Raw genomic sequence first — 20,875 nt, 5'->3', positions numbered from 1 at the left:
GGATATTGTGATATTTTAATTATTTTACATGATAACTGTTTAAAAATTAATTGGGAATGGGGATAATGCCCTCTGGATATATTAAGGGGGGGGGGGAAATGCTTTGCAAATATCCATTTTTCTAATTTTCATGATCTTGGAGCGATTTCAGATTATGGTTTTCTTCCAGATGCCATTTCCTCAGGGGATGATGAAGAGGAGAGTGATGGGTCAGAAGAGACTACGAATGATGGTAACAAGATAAGTAAGTACAGGGCGAGGAGACAGTCTGGTGGTTGATGTAATAAGATCAACAAGAACATCAGGTCCTATAAGAGGATCTAATTGTGTATTCGCAAAATTTTTAAGAGTTTGTAAACTCTAAAGGATGGGGAAATAAAAAATTCCAACAGAAAAAATTCTGTTGGAAAGTAATTGACTTATTTTCTTTCATCTGCACACAGTGTTTCTTTGTGTAGCTATTATTACACCTGGTCTGTGTATGCTTAATTTCAAGTATGGTAATGATGATTATTTTATTCTCTGAGGAGTCATCTTTTTATTAAGCTGATTTTAGGAAATACCCTCTGGAGATTGCATTACAAATCTCATTTATGACGATCATTTCAAAATAAATTACTCCAGAATGCACTTGTTCTGTCCAGTAATTGCATACTCTGTGGAGCACCTTTATCTTATCCAATTTGTCAGCCATACTCTTGATACACGGCTGACTCTGACATTAAGTGAGCTTACAGAAGCCGTTTAATGTAGACGCAGATATGAAAAAGAACTGAAAGAAAATGAGAACGGGCCGAGCACAGTAAGCTTTGCTCACTTAGTAGCAATCTCACTTCTGGGTCAGCATCGTGGATTTGAGCCTTGCACCAGATTATGAACACATAATTTGAGATGACATTGCAATGTAATATGGGGAAAACACTGTTTTATGGGAGATGCTGTCCTTGGGATGCGATGTTGAACAATGGTCCCATTTGTCTGTTAAAGTGGTTCAGGTGGATGCTAAAGATCCATCGTACAATTGGAAGAAGAGCAGGGAATTCTTCCACTGTCTGGACGAGCATTCCTCCTTCAACCAATACCACCGTCATCCAATACCATTTTAAAAATAGATTGTCCACCTCATGGCTGTTGTTGGCCAAAAGTGGCTGCTGTATTTGCCTGTATAAAAACAGTTCAAAAATAATTCCTTGTGTGAGGTGCTTTTCTCTAATTAATAAATAAATATTATAGAATAAATAATTGCAATCTATTAAAATAAGGTAAAATGCTTTGTACTCCAGGGAATGACAATTTCTTCACTCTGCTGCACTCCACTCCCCATCCACATTGCTGTGGGCAAGTACTGAGTTCAGGCCAGGCAGCTCAACATGGGGAACAGGGCAAAAAAAGTCAGAGGAGGGTCCACCCCAGGTTACTTCACAGACCTCCTTGTGGTTAACTCAGCATTGTTCGAAGTCTGGGAACAGATTGCCTACCTGTTATCTTGGCCACAGAGGATACTTGGCCAATGAAGATTAGGGGCTGGGGAGGAAATCTGGGGATTTGTATCATCAAAGTTGCTGAGTGGATGTAAGGGATTAAAATATTGACTGGATGTGATGCCCTCTTCTTCATGTACTAATATTTTTAATTGACTTATGGTGAAGTAGTCATAATGGTACTGCGGCAATAGGTATCTTTGTATTCTAAGTTCAAGTTGGTTATGGCTAACAGATACTTTCATCTTTATTGAACCATTTTGACATGATAGAGCAACTCGATTGAAAGGATAGGGAAATGGTTTGCTGTTTTTGGATGTGATATAGATAGTTTAGAATATAAATGTGTGAAGTTTGTTGGGTATAGGTATAATAAACTGATGTCTTGTGCTAAGGTAAAGAAAAGCCATTGTAGAGTCCTATTTTAGTTTTGTAGTTATCCATACAAGACTTTTTTTTAGTGTTTATAGAATTAATGCGGTACCATGGATCTGGTCTGCATGAATGGTGACATTGTTTAAGTAAAAAGCAATTTAAACCTGTCTCTGGGTTTCCATAATATAATGCTATAACAAGCAATGACAGGAAACAGTAACCAAGCTCAGCATACATATAATGCAGAGGGACATGGTCTAACCTGGCAGTTGAACTGGTTTTGTAGAAGGGAAGTGAAGTCTCTGAACAATAACTCTACATATGTACCTAAAGATTTGAATTTATTAAAAGCTATTTTAAAATAAAATTGCAACAATGTTAAACTCAAATTATCACTCTCTGCGGTTTATTTCTGTTGAGTACATTTGTGGCATGTTCTGTTTTACATTACAGCACCTACGTTTATCCTTAACAAAGGAACATTTTTAATTGTCTTAAAACAGGAGCAACATGTCAGTACCAACGAGAAATGTCAGTCACACATAACTGCCTGGAAACTGATAATCAATTGATTTTATGTCTAAGAAAAGATGTGAACATGTTTTAATGTTCCTGCAGCTCAGTGAAAAATTGTAGCTCATAACTGCAACCCATAGGAGCTGTAATATTGCATTTTCTTTTGTTGCTTACTGCAGCAAAAAAAAGTGTACATTAATGATGCAGTACACTAAGTTACTTTGCTCTATCTGAATCATTTTTCCTAGTCCTATTTTATGGAAACTTTTCGCGATAAATCTTTGTTGTGTCCTTAATTTTTATAGTTGTTTAGTAACTATAAATTCCTTGAAATTTGTTTTTTTACATTATACATTTAATAGAATCATTTTGCACTGTCCCTAGTGAAACCTGATTCAGAGGCTGTAGAAATTATATGCATACAGTAAATCAAAGTGAAAATGCACCCAAAGTCAGTTTAATGTTAACTGGTGTTCCCAAGGAGATGAATTCAACCAATTGCATTTTAATATAGTTAAATATTGCAAACATATCAAATGGTAACTTGCGTAGCCATTTGAGGTGATTATGCTATTGATATTGAGTGAAAGGGAGCTTAAAACATGGTGGTGATAAACGTAAAAAGAGACTGTACTAATATTGACATTATTTAGCATTGGTATCAACCACAAACTGTGTTTGTTTTACTTTTACTACATTGTCACAAGAACTAATGTGCAGACAGTGTAACATGGTACTGTACAACCATATTTATTACATTAGGCAGTGGCCTTCAGCACTTAAAGGGAGTCATTGTCTCTGATTTAAAGTAGTTCATGAGACAAGAGCCCAGTGTGTGCCCTGACTCACGTTTGAAGCAACATAAAGAAAGAATTTACTATTCTTTAAGGAATAAAGAAATCTTTAAACTTTTAAGAAGTTAATGTTTTCCATCACAGATCTTGCCTTTAATGATATTTTGAAGATGAAAGCTGGTGCTAAACAGTAAAGAACTTATTGAGAATGAAGTATAGGCCGATAGAACATGCTTTTTATAGTTCAGGGTTAACACACCGTTATTCCCACATAATCACTATCTGGTTTCAACTACTTTGCCTTCCTTGTAAGGATGGAATGGACATTGAAGGATGGGTCCCCCTCAAGCCACCATAACCCTAATCTAGAGGCTGGTTTAAAAGCAGCAGTGGCACAGCTGAGTGTAGATTATCTACATATTTTCAGCAACGAATTATGTGTACCATGGGATAACCTAAGGGCACAGAGAACAAGTGTATGTGTTTGGAGGCGTATGTACATGTGTGTGTTGGGAAAGGGGAGGACTGAGAAGAAAAATAGTTAAGTGTTAAGAAAGACTAAGTAATATTTTGGGGTGTGGTACAGAAGCACTAACCAAGTCTTTGCCCCTAAATCTTAAAACTTCAATATTAATTGATGTTATTCACCAAAACTCACAATTAAAACAGCATCCCTTTTTGAAATATCTTAAAATTTTGGCAGTTAAGATGATGGTTCTGTTAGCCGGTTAGTCACAAATTGATCTCTGCTATATGCAGTGGCAAAGGATTATGTTTAAAATTTGAGTTTTGATGAATAACTTTAAGTGCTAAAGCTTCAAACTTACTTTGCAAGGAAATGGTTCTCTTAGAGTACAGTGTGCTAGTAACAGCTATGTAACAAAAAACACCTGAAAACAGTATGGTATTGAAGATATGTAGATTATAATATTGCTTAAAGGAGACAGTGTATATTAATCACCCACCGAGACCGTATCTGGGAACCGTCAACAATAAAGCTGACCACCATTTCACTGTACATATCCCTGCCTTACCTTCACCTTTAGATTTTGTAAATAAATATAATATTCCTTCTGTTGTCCGTACTTCTATTTGCCTAGACAACTGATGAAATTTAAGATTAAACCCAGTACAGTGTCCATCTTCAAAAAATTGGTTGACCTATGGGGACCAGAATTCAAACATACCACTCAACTTGGCAGTGCAAGTTACTACCATCACGGCTGCTTTAAGTTTTCTGTAAAGTAAGTAAATTCTATAGGTAATTTATCACTTTGAGCTAATATTTTTAGACATATAATTTTTCTCATATCCTAATTTTTTTTAAAAAATGATACAAAGTCCTTCTATTCCTCACCCCTCTCTTTTTCTCCCAAGCAGGCCTTGCCAGGCCACAGATCTTCGGGGGATGGGCTGCTGCGCTCCTTGCTTAGCCATCCAGCTGCTATGTGATATGCACGTTCAGCCCAGTGTCCTTTAAATTTTCCCCCTCTCCTTATGTGTTAAGGTGCCTAGCTCCCATTCAATGGTACAGTGCATTGGTGCTTCAACATAATGCATTGCCGCGCATCTTCTGCTACTCATTTTAATAGGACAAATATCTAAGTTTAACCTAAAATGATATTAAGCAATAATTTCCAGAAGCACAATAATTGGAATACGAATGTCATTAGCTGTACTGTTGCAACTGTGGTAGACTCACCTAACCTCCACATTGGTTTATTCCTTTTTGAAAGGAAAGAATATGCAGTGCATTTAAATCCAAATTCTTGAAGGAAGTTGGTTGTCCTCAAATTGTGAGATCAAGCATGAGGTTGTGATTGCTGAATACACCTAGTATCATTATATTAGTCATACAGGTTTAAACAGACTGGTTTGACAGAGAATTAAATTGTAAGCCGCCAGTGTCACTTTTGTACTAAAGGAATTTATTGATGACATACAAAGTGCAAAGAGCAGGCTGGTGACACAGTGGGTTAGAACTCTGACCTTTGATAGATATTCCATTTCATGCCAGTGATTCCCAACACCACCAGTTTGTCTAAGGGAAGAGGGGAAATCCAAGAGAGCCAACTGGTGTTGTCCATGGATATTCCACCAACACCAGAAAGGCAGATCAGTGGTAATAAACACTATTGGTAACCATACTATTCTTCAAAGGCACTACTTTCAGAATTCTAGCGAGAACAAACTTCTGTAAAATTGATTTAATTTAATTTAGTCTAACTAAGAATTTTGGAGCAGTTTACTGCTATAGATTCCATGCATTGGGAACTGGATTACCCCAACCCATTTAATCTCTTCTGTTTGAGCTAGATCCAAAATTGGATACCCAAAGTAAAAATGCAATGTTTTATCCAGTCTCTGGAATACAAGTTTGTCTAATTTAATTTAACCATTAAGTACGAGTAGTCATTTACATTGCAAGGGCGTACACATACTTTAGGTACTGTACCCAGTAAGATATAATTTGAAACAAATTCATGGCACATCTTTACCTAAAAATGTATCTTCAGATTTCAATTGAAGGAATGCAGTGGGGTTCCACTTTCCATGGTTTGTTGAATGTGCACCCTTCTGTAGTTAACCCTTGAGTCTCAAATAGGTAGCCACCGAATGGAAAAAAATTCAGGTCCAGCACTGTTGTCAAATACAGCGTTTTAGGAGGTAATCAAATTAAAATGGTGAAAAACAATATGTAACACTAAAAGGATCCTACTGTCGAACAATAGTTTGTCTGTTCCATCCGTTGATGTAATTAGTGCAGCTAAACGGCACCTGACAGTCAGCAGCTGGTGGCTGCAAAGAATGAAAAGGGACACTTGCATGGTTTCAAATGGACCAGTGGTATGTTTAATCTTCAAAGTTGTCTTGCAGAGATTTTCCAATTAACTTAAATATATGTCCGGTAGCTACAGAACAGCTTGCCTTTATTCATCTAGATATCTATTGCCAGTAGTCTTGGAGAGGATAATTAAGGCTCGATGCTCCAGTGTTATTGTGCTCTGTCCTGATGATTTAATATTCAGTCATATAACATCATTTCATATTTGGAAAAATCGTTTGCAAGTTTGGTGTTCAGGCTCCATATTGGTGAACTGTCATTATTGAGTATTAAATGATAGTTCCGATATGGCCTGTAAAGAGTTGTTAATTTTAAGACAAAGAAATCTGGAGCTTTGGTGAGCTCTAAATGACCCAGCCTATTTGTTGTGCTTACTCATCAGCAAACACCCATTTCTCATGTAGGAGAGTTCCACTGAAGTTCTTCAATTAAAAATGTCTTTACATTAGTTTTGTCCTGAAAATAATTTTTTTTATGTATACAAAGCTGCTATGAGCTTTTAAGAGGCTATTTAATTTCAGTTTATGTTCCTAATTCTTTAACATAAATTGTAAATAATAATTTCCTTTTAATAACCATTACTTTTTTTTAGGTGGATGGGACTTCATGGTATTGGTCTGGTTATGAAAATGCTGCACCATTGTGCGGGATAACATGGGCTTACCCCCACACTTCTCCACTCGTGGAATCTCCAGTTCCAACTGGAGAGGCACTGAGTGGAGGCAAGATACTCCTCCTCCTCCCTCTTCCCCTCCCCCCCCCCATAAGGATGGAGGGAAAATCCGAGAGCCAATCACTGCATGTTCTTTCACAACTTGTGCAGTTCTGGTTGTTACATCTATGGTATTGGCAGTCACATGGGAATGTGTTGCTGACCTGCCACTCGGGCTTGCACAGGAGGAGGCAAGGTGGAGGAAAGACCTAAAGAAAAAGGTGGGGGGAATCAAGTATTAGATGGGGGAGCAGGAACTAACTTGAATCTTTCATCTTTCTTTTTAAATGAATACATTCCTTTTTCCATAATTCAGTTTTAACAGTGTTATTTAGGGAAGCCTATAATAATTATCAAATAGATATGGCAAAATGTTACAAGGAGAAGGCTAAAATAGAAAAATGTAGAAGGAATGTCAAGTAGTTTTGGATGAATTATTCACCAGTTAACAATTAAAAATTAGATATTTATAGTTACACTTACTAGCTTTGTTGAGCATTTTATTATTCAAGAGTGTCATTAAACATTCATTTTCCCAAAACTAATATGAACAAAGCATTTGAATGATAAACCTGTGCCTGTGAGGAAAGGAGAACAAAAATTAATATTTAATATGTGTACAATAGTTGTATTCAGCACAGTTTTGAAAGCTTGTGTACATTCACTTAGTCCAGAAGTGTATAATGTAACCTGGTTTTAGTTTGTGTAAAGTAAACACCATGAGTCACTCAAGGTAGAAAACTATTTATTGCTTGAGGATAGTATTAGTACAGAAATGCTGTTGAGCTGTGCTGAAGTTGGAAAGTCAAAATGGTCGTACACAATTCAATATAGAATTAAACATTCCAATCTGTATGCAAACAAAAGTAAGTTTCTCAAGTGCAGCCATTCAAGTTATTTCCTACAGTGAGAGATTCAACATCTGTCTTACTAACCTATTACAGGAACATGAGTACTGATACAGTTACCATTTTCCCCATTAGCCTCAATTGAAACTGGATGGCCTGTAATCTCGTTGGTTTAGATTGTTTGTCAGCTTTTCTGTACTTCAAACAATTACAAGAATAATTAGGAGAGATTGGTGTTTGAGTTGCCTTCAAAATGAATAGCTGTAATTTTGCCTTGCATTAGTGCTGTGTTTGTAGCCTTTTTGCTGTATTCCCCCAGAGTAAAACAAAAGCCATGGAAAGTATAAATCAGAAGTAGTCAAAATTTGGGCCATTTATGATGACGGTCTAGTCTGGATTCATTGCCAATGCTGAAAATACTGTAGAATGGAAACCTTCATTATTGTAAGGGAGTGTAGGAAGAGGCCCAAAAAGGAAATGGAATAAGGTCAAGTTTAAGCCAATTATTTTTTTTTAATTCCACATTAGTTTGATTTATTTCAGGAAGTTCAGGTTGCAGTTAGAAATGGAATGTCATATAAATTAAAACAAATGTACAAACCAACTACATTTTCCATTTATAAGGGTAAGGACATATTTGAGTTCTCTTTTGATTCTTTACTTAGTAATACAGCTTTGCAAATCATGAATGATTTTTTTTATTGTGAGGGGTTAGAGATGGAGAGTTCCACTGTAGTTCTTGAATAAAAAATAGATTCGTTGGCTGTGATATATATAATATATATAAACAAAAGATTACTAAAGCCCAGAAATTTACTGGAGTTCAAAAGGTAAAGCGAGTAAAAGTTAAAATGTGACTTGCATTACTTTTCAAAGATGTCTAGATGTGTAAGGCCTTTCAGTGTTAGGTGTTCATTCGTTTGTATGTTTGGAGGTATTGAATTTGCAGCCAGTTTCCAGGTCTGTATTTTGAATGCATTCCTCATTACTCTGGAGCATGTGCAGTCCTGGCACATCTGTAGAATCTCGCTTCAAGCTGATTGAAATGTGCACAAAAATGGAAAATAGTTTTCTTCCAACAGAACATTAATACAGTTCTATACCTTGAGGTTTGCTTCTCCCAGTAAAACCTGAAGTATCTTTTTTATATCCTTTATTCCCACAGATGTAAAGGGAAAAATAGGCTTGAAAAGAGGAGCAAGCCACTGCTTCCTTTCTGGGAGAGGGAAAAATACTTTCCTGACCTTAGCTTAAATCTAATATCAGTAAATGACTACTTCATTAATTCTTCTTTAGCTCTACCACATTGCTCCTTATTGCAATATGCTAAACAAAGAGGTATTGTGCTTTTACTTGCAAAATTTACATCAGGAATATCAGCTGTTTTAGTTTTAAGTTGATTTCAGCAAACTTTGTAATACCCAAAGTGTGTTAAAGTGACACCCTGTTGATTCTGATATCTTGGAAGAGGGAAGATTTTTCAACTTTCAACTGCCGACTGCCCCTTTCTCGCCAGAAAAACAGGCAACCGGCAGAGGAAATTCTGGCGGAGACCTTGGACACCCATTTGCCCACCTGATACAGTTTTCAAGCAGACCTTTAAATGGGTGTCCAGCACCCCTATCCAAAACAGGCAAATTGGAGGTCCTTTCTGGGTTGTAGTACTCCAATTGCAATTTTACGGTACAAATAGGCAAAGTGCATGCTCGTCCCAGTTTTTCCAGGCATTAAGCGACCTAACCAGCAGTCCTTTTTTTTTATCTTCAAGATTTCTGTGGGAACACAATGATCAGTCATGCTCTTCCTGGCCTCACACAAATCTTCGGCCCGCTGCCAACCCATTCTCGACCCCTCCCCCCTACCTGCCAGCCAGGTCTGGGTGGAGGCCGGACGATTTCCTGCCGCATCAAATTGGCGAGCTGCAGCAGGACACTGATTTGGTGCCTGCAGCTCGCTAATAAAACTTAAAGTGAGGCTCGAACCTAAAAATGGTTCGAGCTTCCCGATTCTAGTCTCAGGCGGATGCTTGTGGCGCCTGCCAATATCGCACTCTTTTTGGACCCAATGTGAATATTCTCTTGCCCCCCCCCCCCCACCTTGTGTTTGAATTAAGTATTATTAGCTGCAAAAAGATTTGGTTTAAATTCTATTAAAGATACATTGGTGCTTGTTTGAAACAGGTCCCCCATACTGGACTCAACCTAATAAGATGGAAAAGCAGTTGCATGCTGTCCCAGCAGCCAACACTGTAAAGTTCCGCTGTCCAGCAGCAGGGAACCCAAAGCCAACTATGCGATGGTTAAAAAATGGCCGTGAGTTCAAACCGGAATATCGAATGGGTTCATATAAGGTAATTGCTTATTTCTTCATTTCTCTGATTATAATAACACAACCTGTATAAATGTACAGCAAGCAACAAATTGAAAAATGAGTACCAGCCCTCAATTTCCCTGAAGGATCCTCGTAGCTTGGCATCTAATGCAGTTCAGTGGGCAAAAGAAAATCTTGAAAGTTACTACAACAACTAATCACACTGTCACAAACCATCTGGGATGTTGGTGGCAGTTTGCGGTGTGCATGACTTGGCTGACTCAGTGGTTGTTGCACTTGGAAGAAGCAGTGGACAGTGCAGGGTTACATTTGTAGTCACAGATCTTTGCCATTTAATTAAAGTAGACAATTGTGTTGGTATTTTGCCCATGTACAACAACAACTTGAATTATAAAGCGCCTTTAACGTGTGAAAAACATCCCGAGGTACTTTACCGAGAATAACAAAAATGGCCGCTGGGCCAAAGGAGAAATTAGGATGGGTGACCGAAAGCTTGGTCAAAGAGATTGGTTTCAAGGAGAACCTTAAAGGAGGAGAGGGAGATGGATTGGCAGAGGGTTCTGGAGAGGATGTTTCAGAGAGTGTGAGACCTAGGCGGCTGAAAGCATGGCAACTAATGATGTGGTGAAAGGAGAGAGGATGCAAAAGTGGCCTGAGTCAGAGGAATGGAGAAGTTGGTGGGGGTTGAATTGCTGGAGGAGGTTGCAGTGGTAGGGAGGGGCAAGGCCACTGAGGGATTAGAACACAAGGATGAAAATGTTAAATTTGAGGTCTTGGGGGAACCAGGAGCCAAACACAAGAGTGATGGGCGAGTGTGATGGGGCGGGATAGGATATGGACAGCAGAATTTTGGATGAGCTGAAGTTTATGGAGGTGGAGATTGGGAACCATTGTTAACAGCTGGCCGCCCGTTTCTCACCTGAAAAATTGGTGGCGGCAAATGAAAATCGGAATGCTCCAACTGTTGCCACAAAAGAAGTCCAGATCTATGTCGACCCATCTGAGGTATTTAAGTGAAGCTGGCAAGAATTGGCAGGTGGCACAGCTGCTTTGCCGACTTCGCGCCTATTTCGGGCAGAAGCCGAAGATCATCCCCATCGAGTCTGATTTTGTTTTTTACTCTCCGAGGTGTCAGGCTACTGAAACCAAATGTAAGGTTCCCACAGCTACCCTGGGCTGAAATACGCCAGCAGGTTTGCTCGCTGCACGTCACACTCTACAGATACCATTTTGCAACCAGCAGCTGAGTATAACTGGCCTCTAAGTAACGCTTTGACTGCAAGATAGTGGAGGTATAATTTTCAACGGCGGCGGGGGCAGAGAACTGTCAGTAGCAGATCAGCTGCCTGTTATACACCCTGCCTGATTTTCCATTGACGTCAGAGGAAAGGAAAGTCAGGCGGAGAGTTTACAATGGGCAGTCGATGTGCTACCGTCTGTTTTCTGCCCCTGCCAAAGTGGAAATTGTCCCCAATGTTTCTAAGTATAGCAATCCTCAATTATGAGAATCACAGGCGATATTTTATATCGTATTCTTGTGATGCAATAAACAATATGAAAAGTCATTGTTTAATTGAGAGACTTATAAAGTGGGCTTTGCTGTATTTACAATACTACCAGTACCTTTTTAGTGAAGTATCCAGACTACACTGTTTGTATGATGTGGATGTGTTAGCATTAGAATTCATGATCTATGCCATATTTGTATGAGTGCCAGAACTGTTTGGATTAAGATGGATTCCTGGAAACAATACTGCACTTGAGATTTTCACATGTCACCAATGTACTGTAAACACTACAAAATAAAAAAATGTATTTACAAAACCAGTTGGAGGTTATTTGTATTTCAGTACATCAAGTTTTAAATTGCTGGAGTACACGGCATAGCATCTGCCGAGTATTCTCTGTGCAAGAAGGAGTCAGTCACTCAACAACCAGTATCAAGTCAGTCGTAAATCAAATAAAGGAGGGCACTAGGTGTCAAACTACTATACGTGAGACAACCACAGAAGATGTTTAGTCTGGTCTGTACAAGTTAAAATTGGTGTGTTTTGTTAGAAGAGAACAGTGGTGTGAAGTATTTCTTGTACAAACTGTGTGTGAAGGGTGTTTAGTTCTTAACGTCCCTATGGATTTGAATCTAAATTGGAATTTGGTATCTAAAACTCACACATAGTAAATCATTCAAGATGAAAAGGAATCTTTCATTTCTGGGGATATCGCAGTGCAGTTGTGGCAGTTTGGTCCCTATCCCTCAACACTTTGAAAATTGTTTTCACATAATGAGAAGCTGACAGAATGGACCTCACACTATGAATGAGACATTGTGCGGAAAACACAAGTTCAGCCTTTTCTCCTCCTCCTGATGTTCTTACCATAAAGTTTATCAACAGAATGTGAAATGTCAGAGAAAAAAGGTGCAGTTGTTGAGGTTGCCATGTGGTTGTGAACTTAAAGTCTGATACAGGATTCAGAACAATTGATCGATTTTAATTTTACTGAGGCTGACACAATATCTGAAATGAGCAAAACTACATATTCTATGTGCTATATCATACTAGATTTCTAGTTTATTCATGCCCCAATTCATTCCTTCCCCATAGTGCTCACATGTCTCATTTGCTGAGAGGGTGGTTTATTGTGCAAAGATCACTCTGCAATGCGTTACAGTTCAGGCTTTTCCCAACACTTTGCTCTTGTGAAGGGGGAATTTCAACCCACCATGCCCAGTGGAAAAGCGTGGGCGCGCAGTTAAAATAGCTGTGCAATGACTTACTGCCCCGTTCCTGCTCAATTTCCTCCCAGCACCATCTTGACTGGTTCCTTTTTTTTTACGTGGCAGAGGGGGCACCTGGCTGAATAAACCTGGCGGGGAAGAAGAGGAGGTCCTCTAAGATAAGCAAAAACTGTCCTTAGTAGGGCCAGGAGAAGTGGGAATGCTCCTCTGGGCCATACAATGTGTAAGTCTGGGCCTCTGTTGCCCGGGGCTCCCCCCTTTTCACTTGCAAACACAATTTACCTGGGTGCTGGTGGGCCCACAATTTTGACGAAGCCAGCCAGCTGCATTTTTCCGCCCGTTTCAGGCAGGCAGCGGGCTGGTGGAATGTAAATGCAGCCCAGCCATTTAGATTGGCTGAGTGGTTGGGAAGGCTGTCTGCTCCCCACAGCTTCCTGCCCGGGAGTTAAAATCCACCCTGTGACTTTCATAATCAGACTGAATCATTTATATGTACTGTAATACCGTTGACCCATACATGTGTGATATAGTTCACTGGGGATCTCATGGGATGATCATCATATTCTCCTGTCTCTCCTAAGAGGTAAAATTGTATGAAGTGGTCAGACCACACTGTGGTCTACTGGTCAATTAATAAACAAAAGCCAAATAATAAAGCAAGATCCTGAATCACAAGATAGTAATTTGGCCTATCCAAATTCATCCATCAAGAAAGATCTCAGAGTTCCCCCATTGTAGCAATCAGTTGTTTCTTAAATGATTCCAGGGTTTGCACCTCCACTGCTCTATCTGTAAATCTATTCCATACATTGATCACTCTTTGTGTGAAGCATAATCAGAACAATTTTTAAAAACAAAATTGGAATCAATCCATAAGAGGTTAAAATACTCATTTTAGAATGTATTTCTTAAGAGTCTGATAAGTGATGAGGCTTTTAGGTGAAACAGTCAGGTCTGTCCCATGGTAGATCAGGTGCAAAGTTCCACGTGGCTGATGTGAATCTCAGTTGATCAATGGAGATCCATATTACCTGCCAGAACTAAAGACTGTCGGAGAATTCTCCAGTACTTTTCCAGTCTAAAGGCGTCTAAAGTCAGAGCTGTCAGTCATCCATGATTAAAGATGTAATAGTAAGAAATATTGCATAGAATGGTAATGTGCAGAACACAATCTGAGTTCTGAGTACCTATTAATAATTTGACTGTGTGCAATTCAATCTGCATCTAGAACCAAGCCCCCATATCCTTACTAATTTCCAGATGAATCAACTGGCCTGGTCCCGTTGACAACTCATCTCCCATCTTTCATTTTGAAAATTGGGAAGAAAAGATGGCTTCCATTTTAACTGCATTTATTTGAAAACTTTATGATATAAAACACAGACATCTGCCTATTTTGTCTCATTTCCGTCCTCTTTTGAGTGCATGAACACACTATGTGCTGCTTTAGCATGGAGTATTCTACCCACATATATAATGCTCTGCTCTACAATGAGGCATTCTACCCATTCATAGGTGCACTGCTCTGTCACAGTGCTTTCTACCCACACACATGATGTGCTTTGCTACTATAAGATATTCTACTCACACTCATTTCAATTCCAGATCCTGAGTCTGTGCACTTGAAACTGATTGAAGTATACACCCATTATAGCAGAAAAGCAAGTGCCTGTTTTGCTTTATAAACTGTGAATGTGTTTACATCAGGCACTCCAGCCATTCTCCCAGCTTGCACCAGTACTGTACTGACCGTTAGTATTAGGTAGAAATTACCTCTATTCTGCCCAGTCACATCTTCATAGTACAGGACCTTTTATAAGAATAAATGCACTCACAATATTTCCAAAATATTTTGCATGTGGCCAAAAATTTGGCTGTTGGTGGTAATCTTTGATTGTTGATCCAAAATCTTAATAACATGCCAAAATATTCACCAAATTACACATTAACAATTTCTATATTGACCATTGTGCAACTTTGGGTACAACGGTGAGAATAATTTAAATTGTGTGCATTGTACTTGAGTCACACACAGGAGATATATATTCCATTTGTATGGGGAGGTGTCAAGTTTATATAGCTCCTATACCCATTCTAAAATTTTAAAAAAAGTAGTCCTGGTCTTCTCTGCTATGATAGGTTTGTATTTCAGTCAGTTTAAAGCAAAAAGAAGGAAGTAGGATGAGGGTGATAATATCTAACCATACTGAATTATTACCTATCATTGAGTTTATATACTAAGAGACCCTATAAGAAGGACTAATGAATACTGAAGTATAGCAACCCGGTACATGATGGGTACCCTGCTGTATTGCATCATCTTCTGTATTGACCCATTGGGCTCAAAATTACTTGCTATTGGAAAAATACATTCTAGTGATATCCATGCATCCAAAGCCTCCAACAATTATACTCCTGGAGGAACAATCATACCACTAAAGTATAAATTGTGGCAAGAGCGCACTTGGATAACTTCTGAAATTTAGTTTACAGCTACTGAATAAAATGCAGACATTTTGTTGGGTTAAAATTCGATGTGGTTAAAGCTCTCTGAGACAAAAATCATTCTGTTTTCCAACAGATTCGGCTTCCCCATTGGAGCCTCATTCTGGAAAGTGCTGTTCCATCAGATAAGGGGAACTATACATGTGTGATAGAAAATCCCTATGGGTCCATAAATCATACATATCACCTAGATGTAGTAGGTAAGTTGACATTTAATCATCAGACATGGAGATGATGTCGAACATAAGAATCTGTGCCGGTTTTGATGCAAAGTAAATTTGTTTTGTCAATATAGCATATGAAAGAATTATTCATCACAAGGTTCAATGTTAGAACATGACAGCAGAATGCCTGTTAACTCTACTGCTTCTGATTATACAGGAACCTAATAAACTATTAAAAAATTGTTTGCAACAAGTACTGTCTGCACAATGCCAGATTTGTTTTTGATTGTTGTGATGGGTAGAAAATTTTGAATTTTATTTTGTGTGCAGGTTCTCTTTACAAGAAACTGTAAAGGCCTGACTAACCACTAATTGCTATTGAATCCACATTACAGCTGTTTTCCTCTAAACAAAAAAAAATCACCAGAGCTAAGCTTTTTTAGTCATTCAGTCAGTTGCCATGTTTTCAGCTGTGTTTTTCCATGTTGTATATGGTCCATTTAGAGGGGAAAAAAGAACGCATCACTCAACAGAAAAGGCAGCGAAGTGCAAAGGCAGTTACATAGTGCTGGAAAATTGCATGGTAAAAAAAAAATGATTATCACAAGCACAGATTTATAGTGTCTTTGTACAAAGCAACCATACAATAACTTTTTACTTTTTTTCCAAAGCATAATTCAAGGGTTCAACAATTACTGTTATGAGACACCTTTGTGAGATATGTAAACAATTGTCGCTCTGCCAAATAATGACTTCACAACGTGCATTCATCCATGGTAGAGAAACCATAAATAGAATAGTTCTGAGCTGAAATAAGTCATATTTTCAAAGGCACTGTTTGATGCAGTTTGCCTTTGGCCAGCTTATTCAGTAGTACAGCAACATGAAACCCACACAATCAGATCCTTTATCATGATCAGGATTTCATTGCAAAGAAATTAAATTTGATTGCTTCTTTTTATGTATACATTTTTTATACATTTATGAGTCAGTAAAATTCTTAACTTTTAAATAAAATGAAATGTTCCTACTTAGAATGGGATGTTATGGGTGTCTCTTAAAATCTGCATGAAAAGGAGTTCCAATGAGAATGCAAAGGTACATGAAGCATATTTTGTGGACCGTTATTTCAAATTTGGTTTTTTTTGGAAGTATTTTTGATTAGGTGGCCTTCTCTAATGTAAAGGTTTCAGTCAGCTATCCTATCTAAAGTTCGCATTCATCTCCTAACTCCTTTTATGGTTTGTGCCTGTTCTTTAAAATAACAAAAGTAACTTAATCTAACATATTACGTTAAGTATTTTTCTTCAGTGTAGGAACCATGTTCAGTAGATTGCAAGTGCTCAACACTATTCAACTAGGTACGAATCACTTTGATTCGCAAAAACAGAGAAGTGTGTGACATTGTGGAAGTTCTCAGAATTAACACGGCAGCTGTGAAATTGCTAAATCAGTAGTCTGGAGATATCAATTGAATCTGTCCAGATTTGTTTCTGCCTGATTGGCTACTGAGCATTTGCCAGTTGAATATTACTGTAAAACAAGGTGTTGGCATTCTGAACTAGTGCGCATCCATCATTCAAGTGTCAGGCAAAACAATACACGTGCAACAGCATTATTGGCGTTCAAGTAAACTTTTATTCATTTGGTTTTTTTACGTGCACTCGTTCTTAGGTCCTTAGAAGCTGATCTAGTTGTGGTCCAGTGTATTTGTGATTAGAAGTTAAATTTGCTTCAAATAGATCTACAATCTTGGTGATATTTTAATGTGTGACATACCACCAAAACAATAATATAAATGTTTAACTAAAACTCACATCTGTGTAACAGTTTAGATAAGTGGAACAATTAACCAGAAATGACAATTAACTCTGGTACAGCCAGCCTTCCCGTACCATGAAGGCTCTTGGATGACTGATCTGGTAGTTACATGTTGATCCAGGCAACTGTTGTAACCATACTTCAATGTAATGGAGATGGACTGAATATTTAAATTCCTCTGTCTGTCTGTGTGTGTCTCTCTCTCTTATACACACACACATATGTATGTGTGTGTGTATGTATATGTGTGTGTATATATATATATATATATATATATATATACATACATATTCACACACTCATTGTACAAAGTTGCAGAACAAGCCTGCCCAGTAGCTTAAGAGGGAGATGATTTCAGCTCCCAAGCTAGGTTACAAGTTCACCATTACTCCCAACAATTTCTTTGCTTGGGTGAATTCTGGTAGTTCTTATCCAGGCTGCTAATAGAATGCCAATCTGGAGGAAGGCCACTCTTAACCTGAGAAAGCGGTGGCTGGGGTGAAGGGGGTGGGAATGTGAGTGCTGGGATGAGGAGCATTGTAGTTTTGGTGCAGGTTAACTTGCTGAATTGCAATTTGCATTGCTCACAAAGTGGTATTGGTAACAGCCTGGGAGAAGTCTACAGATTGGAAACAGGCTGAAAACTGACTGCCTTTGGTGAAAGACTTATGTGTTTAATGAGCAGCAAAGTTGGAGAGCAAATCCATGGAACATTAAAAGTAGGAATAAGAGAAATTTATTGAGATTCTAATAGTTCTGGCATCTGGTCACAGAAGTTTGATCTCATTTCACTCCCTCCCTTGAAGCGTTTTGGCTGCCTTGTCATTTTTGATTTAATGTTTGCTGTTGGCATAATTATTAGAATTCCAAATTTTAAGTTGTCTTTGGCAGCAAATCAAGTACTGATCAAACCTTGATTAGGTGATGTAATACTCAATGAGCAATGATTCTTCATACACACACCATCTTTGAACTGCTAGCTACAAGCTCAGAAAATTCAATTATGTTTTTTATTCTAATTGTGTTAAAATTTGAATTTACCAATTTGGTTGTTTTGATAGAGATTTTAATTTGATGGTCAATTGTTTTACATGAAAAATTTTAAATAATAAGATTCTGGGCACAATGCTAAGAGTACAGCAAATTGTTTACAATCACTTGGCATAAAAAGTGTATAGGCCAAGTATTTATTGGGATTAAGATGTCAAATGTAGGTTTAAAATCTAGATTCCAAAGCAAACCTCAAAGTCTCAGCCAAATGAAATGTAGAGATCACATGCTCCTAGTTATTATAGTTATTAATGAGTTCTTCAGTTTGATGTGAGTTTTATAACTTAAGTTTTTAATTAGAAAGTGATACAATGTATAGCTGTATAACTAATACTTCCTCAATGACATTTCAGGTTGTGTTGAAGGGAGGGGTGAGCTAATTGTTTAACAAGCAGCAATGTTTGAATACATTTCAGATATTAGCAGTTTAGGAATTTTCAGAACACCCTCTTGATCAGTTTCTGTATCTAGTAACCTTGGCGTGAACTGGTATAATCTGCCCAATTAGAGCTGATGATTTCATAGGTCATTGGAGGCTGGGATTTAAACATCTGCTCCAGTTCTCTACCACAAAAGCTGCTGGGCCATTGTACCATTAACACTTTTTAAAATGGAGGAATTACATAAACATAAGAAAAGTCAAGGATGTTAATAGGCCATTCGGCTATCAAAACTCATCCCTGTAACACCCTAATTCTCCTATTACAGCATCCATTCACATTTTGAACATCTCTCGTGTTTATTGAGAATATTCTAAACTTTTGCTCTTTGTGTAAGATGTTTCCTAATATCTATTTTTAAGCATATTTCTCTCTAATTTCATTTAAATTCTTTGGTCCTACTTATCTGTCTTAATTTGAAGTAAAATTCTGAGTTTACTTAATCTGAGCTATTTAATATTTTGTATAATTTGAAGCCCTCCCTTAACTATATTCTGTCTTTATGGACAAATTTGAGTTTCTCTAATGTTTCCCCATAACTCGTTCTCTCTACACGTGAGATCAGTCTTGTTGCTATTCTCTTCCCCTCCCCCTCCAATGTTTGTATATATTTCCTTTATGGGGACCAGGTTTGAGTACTGCAAGTGTGAGCTGACCAGTGCTTTGTAAAACAGCAGCGTAACCTCTGGCGGCATCTGCTCTGATTTCTCTCTAAATATCGCAGCATTCTGCTTGCTTTCATAATTGCTTGGTTATATTTTCCAGATATTGTAAGCGATGAGTCTGTCACTCCCTTCAAAGTCTTTGTCCTCCATTTATTGTATACTTATGATGTACAATGTTTTCACTAAATACGCTTATCCAAAATGTAAGATAGCTTGGCAGAATGAACAGGGTAGTGCAGAAATCTAGGTTTTCTGTTTTCACAGAGAATAATTGTAAGCATCCAATGTCAACCAAGAAATTGCATAGCAGGTCTGACATATGAGATATGCAGGTATCAACTATTTTCTTAACCTGTTGGATGAGATTCCAGAGCGATGTGTATTGTTTGGTGAAAAAAATGACTGCATAATTAAAATAAAAATAAAAATAATTATCCTAATACCTAAGATTGTAATATAGCTCTCAGTAGGCCCCTGGCGTTAAAGCGCCATGAAAACAACAGAGATTGTATTTCTGACCTTGTTCTCCATAATGTGATGAGTCATTTGGAGGCCATTAGAGTGAGGAAGCTGAAGGACTGCTGTCGACTGTCTCACTAACAGGTTTTCAGATTGGCTTCACCTCTGGAGGAAATGGATAATTTAGCTCTTGGTGAACAGGAAATTTAGCCATGAGCAGTTAATGGGATGGTAGATTGAGAAATTTTGATGAGGGAAAATAATTTGTTTTTTAGCCACCATTCCAAGACCAGACAATATACTTTGCTTTGAGAAGCATTATCAGTCCAGCGTCTTTATGCTTTGCCATTGCTATTTGCAATTTAATGCTGAAGCCCGTAAAACTTTAATCCTGTGTTCAACAGATCTGATTTAACAGATCTGATTTTCCTTTTAAGTAAAAAAAACAGTAAAACATTTTTGCTTTTTCATTAAAATGTTACATTGTCACATTTATTGGGTGAATTCAAAAAACAACATGCATCTGCCATAGCGTGAAGCAGAGTTTATATTCACAAAGACCTTTTTAATTAAAGGCTGATGTATATGAGTAGTCAGGGCAATACATGTTGCATAGGCTTTTGTGTAAAACCACTTTCGGGTCAGCTCTGTTTTACTTCACCCTGTTATATAGTTAATCCCAAAAAGCAAAGTTTGGCTTTTAAACTGAGTTTGCTCTTCTAGATAGCTGGTTCACCTTTTTCCACTAAAAATGTGTATCAGTCCCATTTGAGCTTAGTCCTGACAGGAATTGATTTAACATTACCATAACTTTGTCATGAGAATGCTTAAAACTTAGCCCTTGGGGTTTGGGGAAAAAGGGTACTCTGTTAGGCAAATGTACATACCTGTACTTATACGTTGCTAGTGTCTGGGAATTTCTAAATGGCGCACTGCTGAGTGGCTCCAACATGCACTTTTGACAGGCCAATATATAGTTGTTGACTAAATCCTGACAGTAATGAGACTGAGTTTGACGTATTTACCTCAGAGCATGAGGCCTAAAACAAGAAGAGACTAGGACTAAAGCACAAAGGAATCTACACCACAACTTGCTCTCAGGCAGTTTGTTGGGAGGTGAATAAAGAGTCTT

General features: G+C 38.0%; 1 protein-coding gene across 8 annotated transcripts in view; it reads left to right on the top strand.

Moving 5' to 3' along the window:
- LOC137340045 (fibroblast growth factor receptor 2-like) overlaps positions 1 to 20,875 on the top strand; it is a 132,866-nt gene that overhangs the window by 73,634 nt on the left and 38,357 nt on the right. For all 8 annotated transcript variants that reach the window (XM_068002258.1, XM_068002259.1, XM_068002260.1 and 5 more), the window contains 3 exons: positions 170 to 244; positions 9,752 to 9,921; positions 15,221 to 15,344. In XM_068002258.1, coding sequence (XP_067858359.1) covers positions 170 to 244; positions 9,752 to 9,921; positions 15,221 to 15,344 — 369 coding nt within the window. The remainder of the gene's footprint in view (positions 1 to 169; positions 245 to 9,751; positions 9,922 to 15,220; positions 15,345 to 20,875) is intronic.

Source organism: Heptranchias perlo, chromosome 21 (genome assembly GCF_035084215.1).
Source record: "Heptranchias perlo isolate sHepPer1 chromosome 21, sHepPer1.hap1, whole genome shotgun sequence".
NCBI lineage: Eukaryota > Metazoa > Chordata > Chondrichthyes > Hexanchiformes > Hexanchidae > Heptranchias > Heptranchias perlo.
Note: the sequence above shows the minus strand (reverse complement) of the source record. Positions and strands in the feature narration are given on the sequence as shown.